The sequence below is a fragment of the Schistocerca gregaria genome, chromosome 3 (genome assembly GCF_023897955.1).
Source record: "Schistocerca gregaria isolate iqSchGreg1 chromosome 3, iqSchGreg1.2, whole genome shotgun sequence".
In the NCBI taxonomy this organism is placed as follows: domain Eukaryota; kingdom Metazoa; phylum Arthropoda; class Insecta; order Orthoptera; family Acrididae; genus Schistocerca; species Schistocerca gregaria.
The window spans coordinates 752705653-752723748 of NC_064922.1; the positions used below are offsets into that span (position 1 = coordinate 752705653).

Consider the following 18096-nt stretch of genomic DNA (forward strand, 5'->3'; position numbering starts at 1 on the left):
CCACTGAAAAGATGAATACAATAGATATTAGTGTTAGTGGTTTTGAGTTGAACAAAGCTCCAGGTTCCAGTAGAATTTCTGTCAGATTCTATATAGAATTAGCAGCTGAGTTGTCCCCTCTTTTGACAATAATGTATTGTATATGTGTCAAATAAAATACTGTGCCCAGTAGTTTGAAGAATGCTCAGAAGTGTAGCAGAAGTAATCCACAAAATTACATTACCCTTTCCTGATGTCCACCTGTTGTAGAATCTTATAACATATGCTGAGCTCAAACGTAATGAAAGACTTTGAACAGCATGACCTCTTCCACGTCAACCAACATGAATTCTGAGCAGTTGAGTCATGCAAAGCCTAAATTGCACTTCTTTCACATGATATCCTTTCACATCATAGATCAAAGCAATCAAGTGGATCAATTTTTCTTGACTGCCAAATAGCATTTGATTCAGTTACACACAGTGTGTGCCAAGAATCGTACAATCATATAGGGTATCAGACTATATTTGCGACTGGATTGAGGGTTTCTTGGCAGGGGACTCAGCTTTCCATATTGGGTGGAGAGTCATCAACAGAAGTACAGTCAGCTTCAGGCGTCCCACTGGGAAGTTTATTGGGACCTTTGTTATTCATGTTGTATATTAATAACCTGGTAAATAATGTTAATAGTAAATTTGAACTTCTAGCAGGTGATGCAATTATTCGTAATGAAGTACTATCTGAAAAATGCTGCATGTCTCGCTAGCTCTTGATAAGATTTTAGTGCATTACAGGTATTGGCAATAACCTTAAAATGTACAGAAATGTAAAATTTTGCACTTCATAAAACACAGGAAGCTGTACATTATGACTACAGTATTAATGAATCACAATTGAAAGATTTCAACTCATACAAAAACCAGATGTAAAAACTTGTGGGATTTAAATGGAATGATCATATAGAATAACTTGCAGGTAAATCAGGGGGCAGACTAAAGTTCATTGGTAAGACACTAGGTGATTTAATCATTCTACAAAGTAAATTGCTTACAAAACATGAATGCAATCCATACTACAGTGTTGCTCAGATATGCGGTGCCCGTAACCAAAAGGAATAACAGAGAATATTAATTGTATACAAAGAATGGGTGATGCAATGGAGACCTGAACTGACAGACACCTATAACAAATGCAATATATCCCAAGTAACTTACTTACAAATTTTTGAGAATCAGCTTTGAGTGAGGAATTTAGGAATACATGTATTACAAACAGGTATATATTGCTCCCGTTGGGCTTCGTCAACTTTTTTTCTCTGTGGTATTCTTATGCAGCACTATATAACAGAAATTTCTTTTCTCATCTTGTCTGTCTACCATCCACCTTTCAGTTCCATGTAATACTATAATCCAGACAGATACTTTCAGAAAAGTCTTACTGAGACAGAATTTATGTTGTACATCAACATATTTGTTGCTATATGCATTTTTATCATCTTTATTTCTGCCATTGTCAGTTATTTTCCTGCCCGAGTAGTAATCTCATCTACTTGTATTGTCTCAATTCCTAATCCATTTTCTTGGAGCAGTACCTGGTTTAATTAGCTACATTGTATTACTGTTGGTTTTCTTCAGTTGATGTTCACAATATCATTTCGTTTCAAAACAGTATCCACTTTGCTCAAATGATTTTGCAGGTTCTTTGCTGTATCTGACAAAATTACTATGTCATTTCCAAGCCTTAAGGTATTTATTTCTTTTTCGTGAACTTGAATTCTTTTTCAAATGTCTGCCTTGATTTCCTGTACTGCTTGCTTAAAGTACAGATTGAATATAACAGAGAGTAGGTTACAATTATGTTTCACTCACATCCCAAGTACTGCTTCTGTTTCATGTCTGTCAACTCTTAGAACTGCAGTTTCATTTCTGTACAAGTTTTCTTTTTATTTTTAGTCTGTGCCACCTTAAGTATTTCAAAGAGCTTACTCCAGTTAACATTGTTAAAAACTTTTTGTAATAAAGAAGGATGCGCAGTTGTGAATGTTGCTGAATTTTCTCATAGGTTTGGCATTGGACAAGATAAGTTTGCTATTAGAGGAACATTCAAACATTAATAGTGTCATTTATTATTTAACTCAGTTTGAACAAAATTGATGTACAAAATTGTTGAGACTTTCGTGACTTTGTTGGTGTATTGCCTGTTGAGTTCTGTTCTGGGTTCTTCAGCTGATATTTTGCCAGCACATGTGGCTGGAATTTTAGGGTGAACCTTTGACAATCCCAGCTACTCGTGCTGGCAAAACATCACCAAATTGTGAAACAAATATCAGCCGAAGTACCTGATACAGAAGCCAACAGGCAATACATAAGAAAGGGGTGTTTTCCTCAGAGAAGCAAAAAACTGTACATAGGAAGATTCTCCTGGAAAATTAGTGGGAAATTTTCCTTGGGGGAATGAACTATTACTTCTATAGGTCATTATTCCTTTGTGTTCATGAATTTTTTGACAGTATTTTCATGATAAATCAAGATTTGTATTTTAGAGTCTGTAAAGCATTCACAGCATTGTAGTCAATAGTTTGTCTCTTGTTTCCTGTTTTCTATTTCTTTTCTTATTTTGACACCTACTTTTTCTGTGTTGCATGTGTGTTTTAAAACTAATTAATGTGTCATTTTTGTCATTCCAGTGTTGAAGCAGCAAGCTTCGTTTTCAGCAAAGCAGCAAGCACCACTACCACCCATGTTGCAGATTGGCAATAAAATGTGGGCAAATGATAGTTCCACATGTTAATCTTGACTAGAAGTAACAGGTCTGTAGTAAAACTATACTCCAATGATACTCAGAAAAATACAGGCTGAATGTTCAGTGGAGCAAATTGTTTTAGTAGACACTTGATTCATTTCTATGAATCTACTTTTGATTGCTTTTATAAAGTAAATATGTCTGCTTGTGTCTGTGTATGTATGGATGGGTGTGTGTGTGTGTGTGTGTGTGTGTGTGTGTGTGTGTGTGTGTGTGTGTGTGTGTGCGCGAGTATATACCTATCCTTTTTTCCCCCTAAGGTAAGTCTTTCCGATCCCGGGATTGGAATGACTCCTTACCCTCTCGCTTAAAACCCACATCCTTTCATCTTTCCTTTCCCTTCCCTCTTTCCTGACGAAGCAGCTGCTGGTTGCGAAAGCTCGAAATTCTGTGTGTGTGTTTGTGTGTTTTATTCATTGTGCCTATCTACCAGCGCTTTCCCGCTTGGTAAGTCTTGGAATCTTTGTTTTTAATATATTTTTCCCATGTGGAAGTTTCTTTCTATATATATTAAAAACAAAGATTCCAAGACTTACCAAGCGGGAAAGCGCTGGTAGATAGGCACAATAAATAAAACACACACACAGAATTTCGTGCTTTCGCAACCGGCGGCTGCTTCGTCAGGAAAGAGGGAAGGAAAAGGAAAGATGAAAGGATGTGGGTTTTAAGGGAGAGGGTAAGGAGTCATTCCAATTCCGGGAGCGGAAAGACTTACCTTAGGGGGAAAAAAGGATAGGTATATACTCGCGCGCGCGCCCACACACACACACACACACACACACACACACACACACACACACGCACACCCTAAGGTAAGTCTTTCCACTCCCGGGATTGGAATGACTCCTTACCCTCTCCCTTAAAACACACATCCTTTCATCTTTCCTTTTCCTTTCCTCTTTCCTGACGAAGCAGCCGCAAGTTGCGAAAGCTCGAAATTCTGTGTGTGTGTGTTTGTGCGTTTTATTTATTGTGCCTATCTACCGGCGCTTTCCCGCATGGTAAGTCTCGGAATCTTTCTTTTTAATATACTGCTTTTAATATATTTTTCCCATATTAAAAAAATTGCCCTTGACAAATGTCTGCTTGTGTCTGTGTATGTGCGGATGGATATGTGTGTGTGTGTGTGTGTGTGTGTGTGTGTGTGTGTGTGAGAGAGAGAGAGTGTACACCTGTCCTTTTTTTCCCCCTAAGGGAAGTCTTTCCGCTCCCAGGATTGGAATGACTCCTTACCCTCTCCCTTAAAACCCACATCCTTTCGTCTTTCCCTCTCCTTCCCTCTTTCATGAAGAAGCAACTGTCAGTTGCGAAAGGTAGAAATTCTGTTATGTGTGTTTTATTAATTGTGCCTATCTACCGGCATTTCCCGCTTGGTAAGTCTTGGAATCTTTGTTTTTAATATATTTTTCCCATGTGGAAGTTTCTTTCTATTTTATTTGCCTTATATATGTATATATGTCTTAACTCTTTGCCTTTAAATATGTCTGCTTGTGTCTGTGTATGTGCGGATGGATATGTGTGTGTGTGTGTGCGAGTGTACACCTGTCCTTTTTTTTTCCCCTAAGGGAAGTCTTTCCGCTCCCGGGATTGGAATGACTCCTTACCCTCTCCCTTAAAACCCACACCCTTTCATTTTTCCCTCTCCTTCCTTCCTTCCTGACGAAGCAACTGCCAGTTGCGAAAGCTCGTAATTTTGTGTGTGTGTTTGTGTATTTTGTTCATGTGCCTGTCTGCCGGCGCTTTCCCGCTTGGTAAGTCTTGGAATCTTTATTTTTAATATATATATATATATATATATATATATATATATAATAGAAAGAAACTTCCACATGGGAAAAATATATTAAAAACAAAGATTCCAAGACTTACCAAGCGGGAAAGCACCGGCAGACAGGCACATGAACAAAACACACAAACACACACACAGAATTGCTAGCTTTTGCAACCGATGGTTGCTTCTTCAGGAAGGAGAGGGAAAGACGAAAGGATGTGGGTTTTAAGGGAGGGGGTAAGGAGTCATTCCAATCCCGGGAGCGGAAAGACTTCCCTTAGGGGAAAAAAAGGACAGATGTACACTCGCGCGCACACACACACACACACACACACACACACACACACACACACACACACACACACACATATCCATCCGCACATACACAGACACAAGCAGACATATTTAAAGGCAAAGAGTAAGGGCAGAGATGTCAGTTGAGGCGGAAGCACAGAGGCAAAGAAGTTGTTGAAAGACAGGTGAGGTATGAGCGGCGGGAACTTGAAATTAGCGGAGGTTGAGGCCTGGCGGATATCGAGAAGAGAGGATATACTGAAGGGCGAGTTCCCATCTCCGGAGTTCGGATAGGTTGGTGTTGGTGGGAAGTATCCAGATAACTCGGACAGTGTAACACTGTGCCAAGATGTGCTGGCCGTGCATCATGGCATGTTTAGCCACAGGGTGATCCTCATTACCAACAAACACTGTCTGCCTGTGTCCATTCATGCGAATGGACAGTTTGTTGCTGGTCATTCCCACATAGAAAGCTTCACAGTGCAGGCAGGTCAGTTGGTAAATCACGTGGGTGCTTTCACACGTGGCTCTCCCTTTGATCGTGTACACCTTCCGGGTTACAGGACTGGAGTAGGTGGTGGTGGGAGGGTGCATAGGACAGGTTTTACACCGGGGGCGGTTGCAAGGGTAGGAGCCAGAGGGTAGGGAAGGTGGTTTGGGGATTTCATAGGGATGAACCAAGAGGTTACGAAGGTTAGGTGGACGGCGGAAAGACACTCTTGGTGGAGTGGGGAGGATTTCATGAAGGATTGATCTCATTTCGGGGCAGGATTTTAGGAAGTCGTATCCCTGCTGGAGAGCCACATTCAAGGTCTGATCCAGTCCCGGGAAGTATTCTGTCACAAGTGGGGCACTTTTGGGGTTCTTCTGTGAGAGGTTCTGGGTTTGAGGGGATGAGGAAGTGGCTCTGGTTATCTGCTTGGCATACGACCCTCGTATGCCAACCTATTTATGGGTCGCTTAGAGGAAGCCTTCTTCGTTACCCAAGCCTGCCAACCCAAAGTTTGGTACAGATTTATTGATGACATCTTCATGATCTGGACTCACAGTGAAGAACAACTCCAGAATTTCCTCTCCAACCTCAACTCCTTTGGTTCCATCAGATTCAGCCCTCACCCGCCTAATCCTTCACCTATACATCGATTCGGCCAATGAACACACCCGTCAACTCCTATCCCAAATCAAAGTCCCCAATCTTTCCTCTCCCACATCCACACCGGTTGTACATAGCATCCTCCTACAGGCCAACCGCAAATTAGAACAGCATGCCACCCTCCACCTCAAAAAAGCTATCCAATCTCCTGGTTTCCCACCTCCTGAAAGGCAACTCACTCACCCTCCACAACCTTTCCAACAAACCTCAACCTCCTCTCATTGCACACAGACCCAGTCTCTCCCATCTACTCAATCTCCCACTTCCAGCTCCACTCACCCCAACACCTCAAAATTCTAGTCAACACAATCTGGAACCACAACACCCCAATTCAGTAGTTAACCTTTCCTCCAAACCCCTCTCCCAAACCGAAACCTCTGTCCTATCCAAATGCCTCACCTTCAGCCCCACTCCCAGGTTCAACCAAACTGTCCTTGTCAAAGATTTGCTGTCCTACACTCGTAGTCTCTGCTGGAAATATCACTTTGCCAAGAAAGAAAAATAATCCTGATCCCACTCCTAATGATCCAGCTCCGCAAGACACTATCCAAATTGAACACTGCCTGGAACAGTTCCGTCCTCCATCACAGCGGGACCCACCTCCTCTTCCTCACAATCACCCTCTCCAAACCTTCCAGGAATTTCTCACTTCCAGCCTTGCCTCTCAATCTTTCTTGAAAAACCTTAATCCTACTCCCAACATCACCACAGCCGAAGCCCAGGCTATCCATGATCTGAAAGCTGACTGATCCATCATCATTCTTCCGGCTGACAAGGGTTCCACGACCGTGGTACTTGATCGTCGGGAGTATGTGGCTGAGGGACTGCGTCAACTTTCAGACGACTCTACATACAAAGTTTGCCAAGGTAATCCCATCCCTGATGTCCAGGCGGAGCTTCAAGGAATCCTCAGAACCTTAGGCCTCCTACAAAACCTTTCACCTGACTCCATCAAACTCCTGACCCCACCGACACCTCGCACTCCTACCTTCTACCTACTTCCTAAAATTCACAAACCCAAACATCCTGGCCACCCCATTGTAGCTGGTTACCAAGCCCCCACAGAACGTATCTCTGCCTACGTAGATCAACACCTTCAACCCATTACATGCAGTCTCCCATCCTTCATCAAAGACACCAACCACTTTCTCGAACGCCTGGAATCTGTACCCAGTCTGTTACCCCCGGAAACCATCCTTGTAACCATTGATGCCACTTCCCTATACACAAATATCCCGCACGTCCAGGGCCTCGCTGCAATGGAGCACTTCCTTTCACGCCGATCACCTGCCACCCTACCTAAAACCTCTTTCCTCGTCACCTTAGCCAGCTTCATCCTGACCCACAACTTCTTCACTTTTGAAGGCCAGACATACCAACAATTAAAGGGAACAGCCATGGGTACCAGGATGGCCCCCTCGTATGCCAACCTTAGAGGAAGCCTTCTTGGTTACCCAAGTCTGCCAACCCAAAGTTTGGTACAGATTTATTGATGACATCTTCATGGTCTGGACTCACAGTGAAGAACAACTCCAGAATTTCCTCTCCAACCTCAACTCCTTTGGTTCCATCAGATTCACCTGGTCCTACTCCAAATCCCATGCCACTTTCCTTGACGTTGACCTCCATCTGTCCAATGGCCAGCTTCACACATCCGTCCACATCAAACACACCAACAAGCAACAGTACCTCCATTATGACAGCTGCCACCCATTCCACATCAAACGGTCCCTTCCCTACAGCCTAGGCCTTTGTGGCAAACGAATCTGCTCCAGTCCTGAATCCCTCGACCATTACACCAACAACCTGAAAACAGCTTTCGCATCCCGCAACTACCCTCCCGGCCTGGTACAGAAGCAGATAACCAGAGCCACTTCCTCATCCCCTCAAACCCAGAACCTCTCACAGAAGAACCCCAAAAGTGCCCCACTTGTGACAGGATACTTCGCGGGACTGGATCAGACTCTGAATGTGGCTCTCCAGCAGGGATACGACTTCTTAAAATCCTGCCCCGAAATGAGATCCATCCTTCATGAAATCCTCCCCACTCCACCAAGAGTGTCTTTCCGCCGTCCACCTAACCTTTGTAATCTCTTGGTTCATCCCTATGAAATCCCCAAACCACCTTCCCTACCCTCTGGCTCCTACCTTTGCAACTGTCCCCAGTGTAAAACCTGTCCTATGCACCCTCCCACCACCACCTACTCCAGCCCTGTAACCCGGAAGGTGTACACGATCAAAGGGAGAGCCACGTGTGAAAGCACCCACGTGATTTACCAACTGACCTGCCTACACTGTGACGCTTTCTATGTGGGAATGACCAGCAACAAACTGTCCATTCGCATGAATGGACACATGCAGACAGTGTTTGTTGGTAATGAGGATCACCCTGTGGCTAAATATGCCTTGGTGCACGGCCAGCACATCTTGGCACAGTGTTACACCGTCCGAGTTATCTGGATACTTCCCACCAACACCAACCTATCCGAACTCCGGAGATAGGAACTCGCCCTTCAGTATATCCTCTCTTCTCGATATCCGCCAGGCCTCAACCTCCGCTAATTTCAAGTTGCCGCCGCTCATACCTCACCTGTCTTTCAACAACTTCTTTGCCTCTGTACTTCCACCTTGACTGACATCTCTGCCCTTACTCTTTGCCTTTAAATATGCCTTCTTGTGTCTGTGTATGTGTGAGAACTGTGTTGTAGACATACACTTCACATGCAGATACTTATATTTGAATGTTTCATTAGATTGGTTAGAAAGGCAAGAAGAATTGCCAACAAGTGAGAAGATTTCATGTGCCGTATGTTCCAAAACTGAGTCTGTCATTTAAGTGCTCTATGGGATTTATTGCTATTCTAACAAAAATCATCCCCATTGCATATAAATGTGTGAAGGCACAAAATATTCTGTTGAATAAGGTTGAAATAGCACAAGCCAAATGCATGTGTCAAATGAAAACTTCAAGCAAGTATGAGAAGCGTTTACTGGTTGTTTTGCCAAATCTGGCCAGATTCAAATAACCTTCTGTGTATTTCCACTTTAAAAGATCAGCAGTACTTCACTGAAACCATTCCTAGATGCTGGTTCAGCATGGCCGGTGATGTACTAGCTCACTAGATTATACCCCAATCAGTTTCTGTGGATGGAGTTATGCAAAATATTTCAAGCTGGCTTCACTGAAAGAAATGGTATGTCTTACACTGAAGCACCAGACAACAGCTGTAGGCATGCTTGTTTAAATATAGAGATATGTAAACAGGCTGCTACAATGGCAGGCTATTAAGATTTAAGAGAGTTTGAAAGTGGTGTTACAGTTGGCACATGAGCGATGGGACTGTATCTCCAAGGTAGCAATGAAGTGGGGATTTTCCCATACGACCATTTCACGAGTTTATCGTGAATATCAGGAATCCACTAAAACATCAAATTTCCTACATCGCTGCAGCCAGAAAAAGATCCTGCAAGAACGGGACCAAACGAAGACTGAAGAGAATCATTCAACGTGACAGAAGCACAACCCTTCCACAGTTTGCTGCAGATTTCAGTGCTGAGTCATCAACAAGTGTCAGCGTGCGAACCATTCAGCGAAACATCATCGATATGGATTTTCGGAGCTGAAGGCCCATACATGTACCTTGGGATGACTGCACGACACACAGATTTACGCCTTGCCTGGGCCTATCAACACCGACATTGGACTTTTGATGACTGGAATCATGTTGCCCAGACGGATGAGTGCCATTCCAAATTGTGTCGAGCAGATGGATGTGCACGGTATGGAAACAACCTTATGAATCCATGGACCCTGCATGTCAGCAGGGGACTGTTCAAGATGGTGGAGGCTCTGTAATGGTGCGAGGCCTGTGCAGTTGGAGTGATGATCGCTGATATGACTCTGACATGACACAATTCTGTCGGATCACCTGCATCCATTCATGTCCATTGTGCATTCCAACAGACTTGGGCAATTCTAGGAGGACAATTCAACACCCCAAATGTACAGAATTGCTTTAGAGTGACTCCAGGAACACTCTTCTGGGTTTAAACGCTGCCACTGGCCACCAAACTCTCGTGGCATGAGCATTATTGAGCATATCTGGGATGTCTTGCAACTTGCTGTTCAGAAGAGATCTCCGCCAGGATGTTTGGCAGGTGTACCAGTTTCTTTGGCTCTTTAGTGTATAAGAACTATTCTGACCTGCATGAACTACAGTCATTTTGCAGGTGTATGACAGAGTATACAATGAACAAATAAGGACAAAAATTTAGCCCTTCTGTCAGTGACACTTTATTAATATCCTTATTGTGTATACATTGACTGCAATAAATTAAAAAAAAAGTCTGCCCTTTCATTTTGGAAGACTTCATATGTATTTATTTGTAAGAAGAGAAGATAATAACTAACAGTGTATTGTGATGACAAAGTGAGATCATCTCAGCCTGGCACTTATGCAACATCAAGGTCAAGGAGATATTGGTTTTGTTATTTGTTGCATAATGTCATGAGTTAAGTGTCAGCTTGATTGGCAGAGCAGCTTTGTTTATAAGGCTATTTGTAATAGTCATTTTGGGTGCGTTCCATATAAATAAATAAACTAGAGTAATTTGCTGTTGTAATAATTTGTTTTGGACAAATCAAATGGAAATTCTTCCAAAATTGAAGAAGATTTATTAAAAGTATGGTCCTTCATTTTAAACAATTCAGAAGTGGCGGACTGAATGCAGCCAGAAAGAGTACGTGTACGTTTTTAACTACTGGTAGAGGAAAGCTCTAAGGGTGTTGGATTTGTTGAATATTAACAAAAAATAAATAAATAAATTTCTCAGTAATATTAGCCTTGTATAACTAATGCAACTTATCTGATTTTATGCATCAGTTTGTTAATGTAGATTAGATTTGGATTCAGCACAGAAATAAGTAGCAATCAAATGAGTGGGTGAAGTTGGATGCTCAGTGCATAGAAAGGTGTCGCCGATTTGAGCTTCCAGTACAGTTACATCCATTATTTTGTGGGGTGGAAGGGTATTTTCGTATTGATTACTTTGCATTTGCCCTGTAAGTAAGAAAACCAAGGTATTTTTAAGTTTGATGATTGGGACATACACATACTCCACAGATTTGACACCCTCTGACTTCCACCAATTCTTACCCTAAAGTATTTAGTAACTGGAAAACATTTGGAATTCAGTCAAGACATAATGGCTGCCATACATGGATACTTTGAGCATACTTCTCAGAATCATACTTTACAAATGGTATCTACATCTACATAAATATTCCGCAAGCCACTCTATGCTGCAAGGCGGAGGGTTCCCGGTACCGCCCTTCCTGTCTCACTCACTAATAGAGCAACAGAGAAACAACTGTCTGCATTCCTCTGTATGAGCCCTAATTTCTCATATCTTAGCTTCATGGTCCTTGTGCACAATGTATGTTGGCAGCAGTAGAATCTTTCCACAGTCAGCTTCAAATGCTGGTTCTCTAAATTTTCTCAGTAGTGTTTCACGAAAAGAACAGCGCCTTCCCTCCAGGAATACCCATTTAAGTTCCCGAAGCATCTCCATAACACTTACGTCTTGTTCGAACCTGCCAGTAACAAATCTAGCACCCTGCCTCTGAATTGCTTCGATGTCTTCCTCCAATCCAATTACTGGCAAAATAGTGGACGTAGCATCCTAGCAAGAGTACATTCATTAGAAAAAAAAATTTTTTTACTTAGAAAAGTAGGCTTTTATTCCCAGCACAAGTTTTTCTGACTGTTTAGTGAGATAAGTGACCATAAATAGTTGAACATGGGTACATAATGTATTCTGAAAATGGAACATGGAATGAAAAAGTTACGTAATATGCACATAGTGAAGAACAATATCCTTGTGCTATCAACTTTTATTCCATAATATATTAATGATAGATCATAGAAATTATGGTTTGGTGACATTTATGAAGCACTTTTTTGAGGCTGTGGTAGAAATCAGTTTGTTACTTAAGTGACCTGTGATATTACAGAAGTAAAACTCTGATAGGTTAAAGATTGATTCACACATCATGGAACAGAAAGGAACATTAAAACATTGATATTGTGTTTCTAATGGCAGCATTTACACAGACTGTTAACAAGACAGAATGAAACATCACTGTCAAGAATTATATCTAAGAAAGTGCTGATCATGTTGACAAGTGACAGACGGCAATGTGTATTAACATTGGAAGTAAACACAATCTTGCTGCACTCACTCATGTTGCAGTAGTAGTGGATTTTATGTCTTCGTGATCTTTAGTCCTTGCTTTGTTTTTGTAACATATTGTGAAAGTACACGATGATATTGGATATTTTCTTGAGAGAATTTTCTCACAAAAGAGAACAGATATGTGAGAGCAAAAATATGTTCTTGATTGATAATATCTGGACAAAGGAGAAAACTTGCACAATGCATAAATAAGAACTTAATACATTAAAGAGTTTTCATTAAAAATACTTTTTTGAATAACAAAATACTCGGCTTTAGCGAATGTGAAAAATTCACGGTCTTCAAAATAATAATAAAATTTCACTATTGCTCTTCCTTCCCCTTCATCCTCTCCCAGTCCATTCTCAAATCTGTTTTAACTATTACTTTTCTCTTTCCAGTATTGAATGAGGCAGCAGCATCATAGTCTCTTTCAAAAGGGATTCTTTGGAAGTGCTGTTTGCTGCTTTCCTTTTTCTAAAAATCAGAAGCTGGTGTGATTATACTTCCATGGTGCTTTAATCCCAGGAGACTGCAAACTTTGAAGAATGTTATAATTATGTTTTGTGTTTTTTTCTGGCTGTGGTTAAACTGCATTCGTTATTAATGCCATTGAGAGCAAGCACAAAAGTATGTTTAAATGTGACCTCATTTTGGCTCATCCTGTATAGTGGCTATGTGTTAACTGAAAGACTGACTGTTGTTTCTCTCTGTATCAAAGTATATATACATATATATATATATATAAAAATAGCAAAGCAGTTGTTCACTGTTTAGTGCTTTGGTTTAATGTGTAGTGAGAATATAGCAGTTTGATGTTTATTAAATTGAAACTCTATATTTTAAATTGACAGATGACTATACGTGATTCTTATTAGAACAGCATTGTTGTTGTCTACACAAAAATGCTGAACAAGTTTTGGAAAAAAGAGTTTGGATTAACTTTTAATTGTGTACTTTACCATTAGTTAACAGTAATTGCTGTTTTTCAAGAGAAGAAATGTTGAAGTATACTTTATAGTATTGTTGTATTTAATTGTTTATTAACTTATTTTTGAAGTGTAAAATATGTTTGTGCCTTTTGGTCCACATATTTACCTCCAATCTGCTGCAGTTTAAGCAGCCAGCTGTGGTGTACAGTGCTTTAAAGTTGTTGAAGTTGATCTGATATCTCTTTCGAAATGTATTAATTTTTTTAGTTCACTTGAACTGTATAATCTGATAAAGTCACTATATATTTGCTTATAAATTGCCCACTACAGTATTTGAAAAATTACTAATTCTCTTAAGAAACAAATAAATATTCTGTGCTTACATCACAGATTGCACATGTTGGAGGCCAGGCAGTGTTATATACATGTTGAAATTAATAAGAGCAGTATAGGTGAATGTCATCATATGCAGTTCCACCAGTAAAACATACGTGCATACTTCAGTAGGTGATATTTTACAGAGCAAGTTGGTGATTACAAATTAATGTGTGTTCCACCTGGTATTCTTGTGACACAAGCTCTCTGAAGTTTTGCTGTATTTTATAAGATTGACAAAGATGGCCTGCATCATGGTCACATACATGTGCTGCACTGAAGTTCCAGGCACAGCCTTCGCTGACAAATAATCCTTGTCAATAAAATGAGTAGTAATTTGCATTCAAAGTGAAATTAAAAAAGAAGGGGGTGGGGGTGGGTTGAAAATGCATTATAATAAACTCCAAGTTAGTGAAATCAGTACGTGTTCTGGAAAAATCAATAAAAATTTTCTTGTAATTTTCTGGTCATATTCTACTGTCAGTTGATAGCATTTTGAATTTGTCAGTTGCCTAATAAAAACTTTTTGGGGGTGTTTTTTGCATGCGATACTGTTTAACAGAGAGAAAGACAGGTGTGAAGATGCTAGTGGGTAAAAAAATGTAATGATTGTATGGTGTTATTGGCCAGGAGATCCAGGCTGGAGTTGCTCGGCCACCTGGTGCGCTAATGGCTTGAATGTAAAAACTTTACATCACGTGCATTGAAGTCTTGTGTATCTGACTGGGCAATTCATGTCCATAGGATGGAGAAAAAATGTTGGGAAATTTGTCTAAGTTCTTTTTTACAATTTTTATTCATTGTAGATAATATTATTTATAGATTGTTGCCTAAATGGAGAGCTTTCTCTTGTCATCTTATGAAAGTAATATCATATCTCTCTCTCTCTCTCTCTCTCTCTCTCACACACACACACACACACACACACACACACACACACAAAATTAACCCACTAATTATAGTGACCAGTCTCATGAGGAATTTGGTGACGAGAGCAGTCAAAGTGGGCCTGAACAGAAGAAAAAATAAGATGTTGCAAGAGTGAGAACATCTGTTGAAATGATGATTGTTTCCAAAACAGTATTGATAACATACAAGTACTATCAGTTTTTTTGCTGCCATCTTTTTTGAATTATCTGTTTCTCTTGAGATCGTTTAGATAGTTCTTCTGTCTTTTCAGAACTTTGTTTATGGCAGATGATAAACTATGTACCAAATGTGTTATTTTATTAGTGACAGCACTTCCAGTTGATATTTTTAAGGAATGGTGGATTATAAGATAGTTTGCTTTGGTGATGGCTTGTTTCCTTCGTAGTATTCCTTTTTGTATTTGTGTTGCAGTTTCTGAGTTTACTTCCCTTGCACATCTGTGAATTACCATAACTGTACTGTTTCTTTCATATCTCGTAACAGTGAACCATGCATTAATTATTTGGTGTCAGAAATAATTATTTGCTGTCACTAAATTTTTCTGAGCAGTTTCATGTATGATGTTCGCTTACAGTTTAACAGTTTCAAGCAATTTAAGAAAAGCACAAAGAAACAGAACTGAAATTGTTTTTCGAAGACCATCTCTCAGACATATATTTTAAATGGGTAGAACAGAGTGCAAAAACTTAGGCAGCTGAAGATAATTTGCGGGCGACAGGAAAAAGTAGTTTGTTCCAGCAACCAATTAGCTCCCCCTAATTAAAGTGCAGGTTGCTCCTAATGTTCGTTATTTGTTAAGGCCCTCCATTCCCTCCCTAAATTTACATGTCATGTTTTAACAATAATGAATGTTGCTTTAGCCTCACAATTACAATGTCACCAATATTGTCGAAACTGCTATTATCTTTTGATACTCTTTTGCAGTAGCAATTGACTACCTAAATCAAGGTGAATAATTTAGTTATCATTCTCAGCTTAGCCTCTGAGCAGTTGTGGAATTGGTTCAACCTTAACAATGAAGACTGCACTTCACACTATTATTAATAGTGAACTGTTTGGATTTCTTTTTTCCTAACCTATTTTCCCTTTGTCTGCTTTGCATAACACAATTTTGCACTCCACTTGTTGGTAGACATCAGATTAAGGTATGTCCTATTTTGGTCATTGTATTTGTTGTAGTATCTGCAGATGTAACTTCCTATAATGAGGACAAGGAAGGTAAATTCACAAATTACCTGCAACACATATTTGAATAACTGCAGTATTGTGACATATTTTCTAGTGTGATCAGACTTGTATAGGACATCAGCACATAATATCTCTTTTTATTCATTCAGTTTTAAATTAAAATGTAAAATACCATTGAGGAAAGAAACCAAGTCCAAAGTAGTGTCTGGATATCTGGTCTTATAAAAAAAAGTTGAGGAATAATGTGGACCATTAGGAACACAGAAATTTGTTTTCTGAATTACCAACTTGTATGAATTTCAATAGAAATAATTGCATAACGCACTTTGTATCTTCCAGCTACTGTTGTCCTGTAAGTTATTAATGTAATGACAACCAGGCTGTCACTGTTAACCTAGTCACTATATTTTGGCAGTGACTAATTTTAATGGAAGGATATTAGACCTTATGTTAATAACCCAATCCCAGTGCCTAAAGTGCACAGAACTATGTATTATAAAAAGTCTTGTAAATAATTGTATAAAGAAAACAGAAATGCAAATGCAACTTATTGTATGTGTTTAAAAATAAAAATTATTTTTATCCTCTAAACACTGTAATGATTGAACTGCATGCCCTCTTTATTTCATAAAATTATAATATTTCCAATAGAAGCTCTGCAAGTCCTCTTTAACCAAAATGTTTTATAGAACAGAATAATGAATTCAAATAGGAAAACATCAGGACAACTTTTTTGATGATGATGATGATGATGATTGGTTTGTGGGGTGCTCAACTTCGCAGTCAGTAGTGCCCGTAGAAACTCCCAATTTTTACCAGTCAATTTTCTTTTCACAACCCAATCTAGTCACTCTCGGAAATGATGACAACACAAACACCCAGTTCCCGGGCAGAGAATATCCCCAATGCGGGATCCCGCGATCTTATCTTTATTATCTATCATATTTGTATATCAATAAGTATATGCATCAGGAGTTGAGGTGGCCATTAAGTATAATCAGACATCTGCAAAAAAGATAACACACAAGTTTATTTAGGCCGCATACACTTAATAACAGAGATATGTATAACTTTGAGTGCTGTATATTGTTCTGTGTTGCTGAGAATATACAAAGAAAGTTCTTGATTGTAACAAATAGTCTTGAACGTTGATACTTACGTACATCACTGAATATCAGTAATGTTCAATAGTATCATGCTGTACTGATATAATGTCGTCTTTCCAGTCCTTTATACTTGTGTTGAGAAGTCTATTGATGCACTAATACTTAGGGGCGAAATTCAGAGTGCTGCTACATAAAAAGATGTGATGGTCAATCGGAGCCACACATTGTGAGGTCATGTGATTTTAACATCTGGTGACTGGTATGTGTGAAACCAACACTTAGGGAATGGCGTGCGCAGGAAGAGCAAGTACTAGCACATTGGCGATGGGTTCAAAAGTGTCATCTCCCATACAGCAATGAGCAACTTGGGGGGTGCAGTCAACGAAGATGCCTGCGACACTAACATTGTGATAATCACTATGTGGAGGAAGATATGCGACTGAAATGAATAGTATAGAGATATTAGAGCCTCTACTTCCTTGGGTTTGGAGAGGGCCTGTATGTTCTGTGGGAGTCTCCAAGCCAACAAATGCATGGTTATTGTCTTAAACTAGGTATCTAAGGGTTTACATTTATAGAACCACTGACATGCCTGATTTACTCGCTACTGTAGCAGCTGGAAGACTGTGAGAAAAGTTTCTGATCAATAATGTCCTTAACATTTTTAATGGGCAACATGTTAGGTTAATGTGTGGCCCATGAAATCATGATATGCATTGTTCTTCAAAGAAGACTTACACTTTATCTACCCGTTATTAGAGGACTCATTGACCCAGGAATCATACAAAAGCATATTATTATGCCATTCAGTACACTGCAGTGGCCGCCATGTACAGAGTTGAGGAAGCTGTCCACCTCCATTGCTGGGTGTCAGTGCAGCGATTGCCCTGCAGAGGACACAGATGTGGGAATTGATATGGGGTGCACTTAGGCCAGTTGAAGAGCTACTTGACCAATTAGTAATAGTCCCAAGGTCAAGAAACCCAACGATAGTGGGACAGTGATCTGCTTCCAGTGACATTATTGGCAGAGGATGGCACAGTTGGCCCATCCGGGGCCTGAATGTGGAACTTTACCTCTACTTATGGTCACAGCGTTTGTGCCTCTAACGGTTGGTCTGCTGTAGAGTTGAAGCAATAATAGAAAAAGTCATACTAGTTACAGATTCCAGCCTCAGCAAGATGCTGTGGACTTAGCTATACAATCTGGTTGTCATGCCTCCCATGCTGTGATCACATTGCATTATATGGTACTTGCTCATCACTATGTACAATTGGCCATACTGTGATGTGGACCAATAGTTTTGTATAAATAAACAATTAATTTGGTGAG

At 40.0% G+C, this 18096-nt stretch overlaps 1 protein-coding gene across 3 annotated transcripts in view; it reads left to right on the top strand.

Moving 5' to 3' along the window:
• The window catches only part of LOC126354377 (WAS/WASL-interacting protein family member 2-like), an 82037-nt gene extending 65788 nt beyond the window's left edge, over positions 1-16249 (top strand). For all 3 annotated transcript variants that reach the window (XM_050003975.1, XM_050003977.1, XM_050003976.1), the window contains exons 8-9: positions 2666-2788; positions 12635-16249. In XM_050003975.1, the coding sequence (XP_049859932.1) occupies positions 2666-2769 (104 nt within the window). In that variant the 3' untranslated portion in view covers positions 2770-2788; positions 12635-16249. The remainder of the gene's footprint in view (positions 1-2665; positions 2789-12634) is intronic.
• Positions 16250-18096: the final 1847 nt, after the last annotated feature.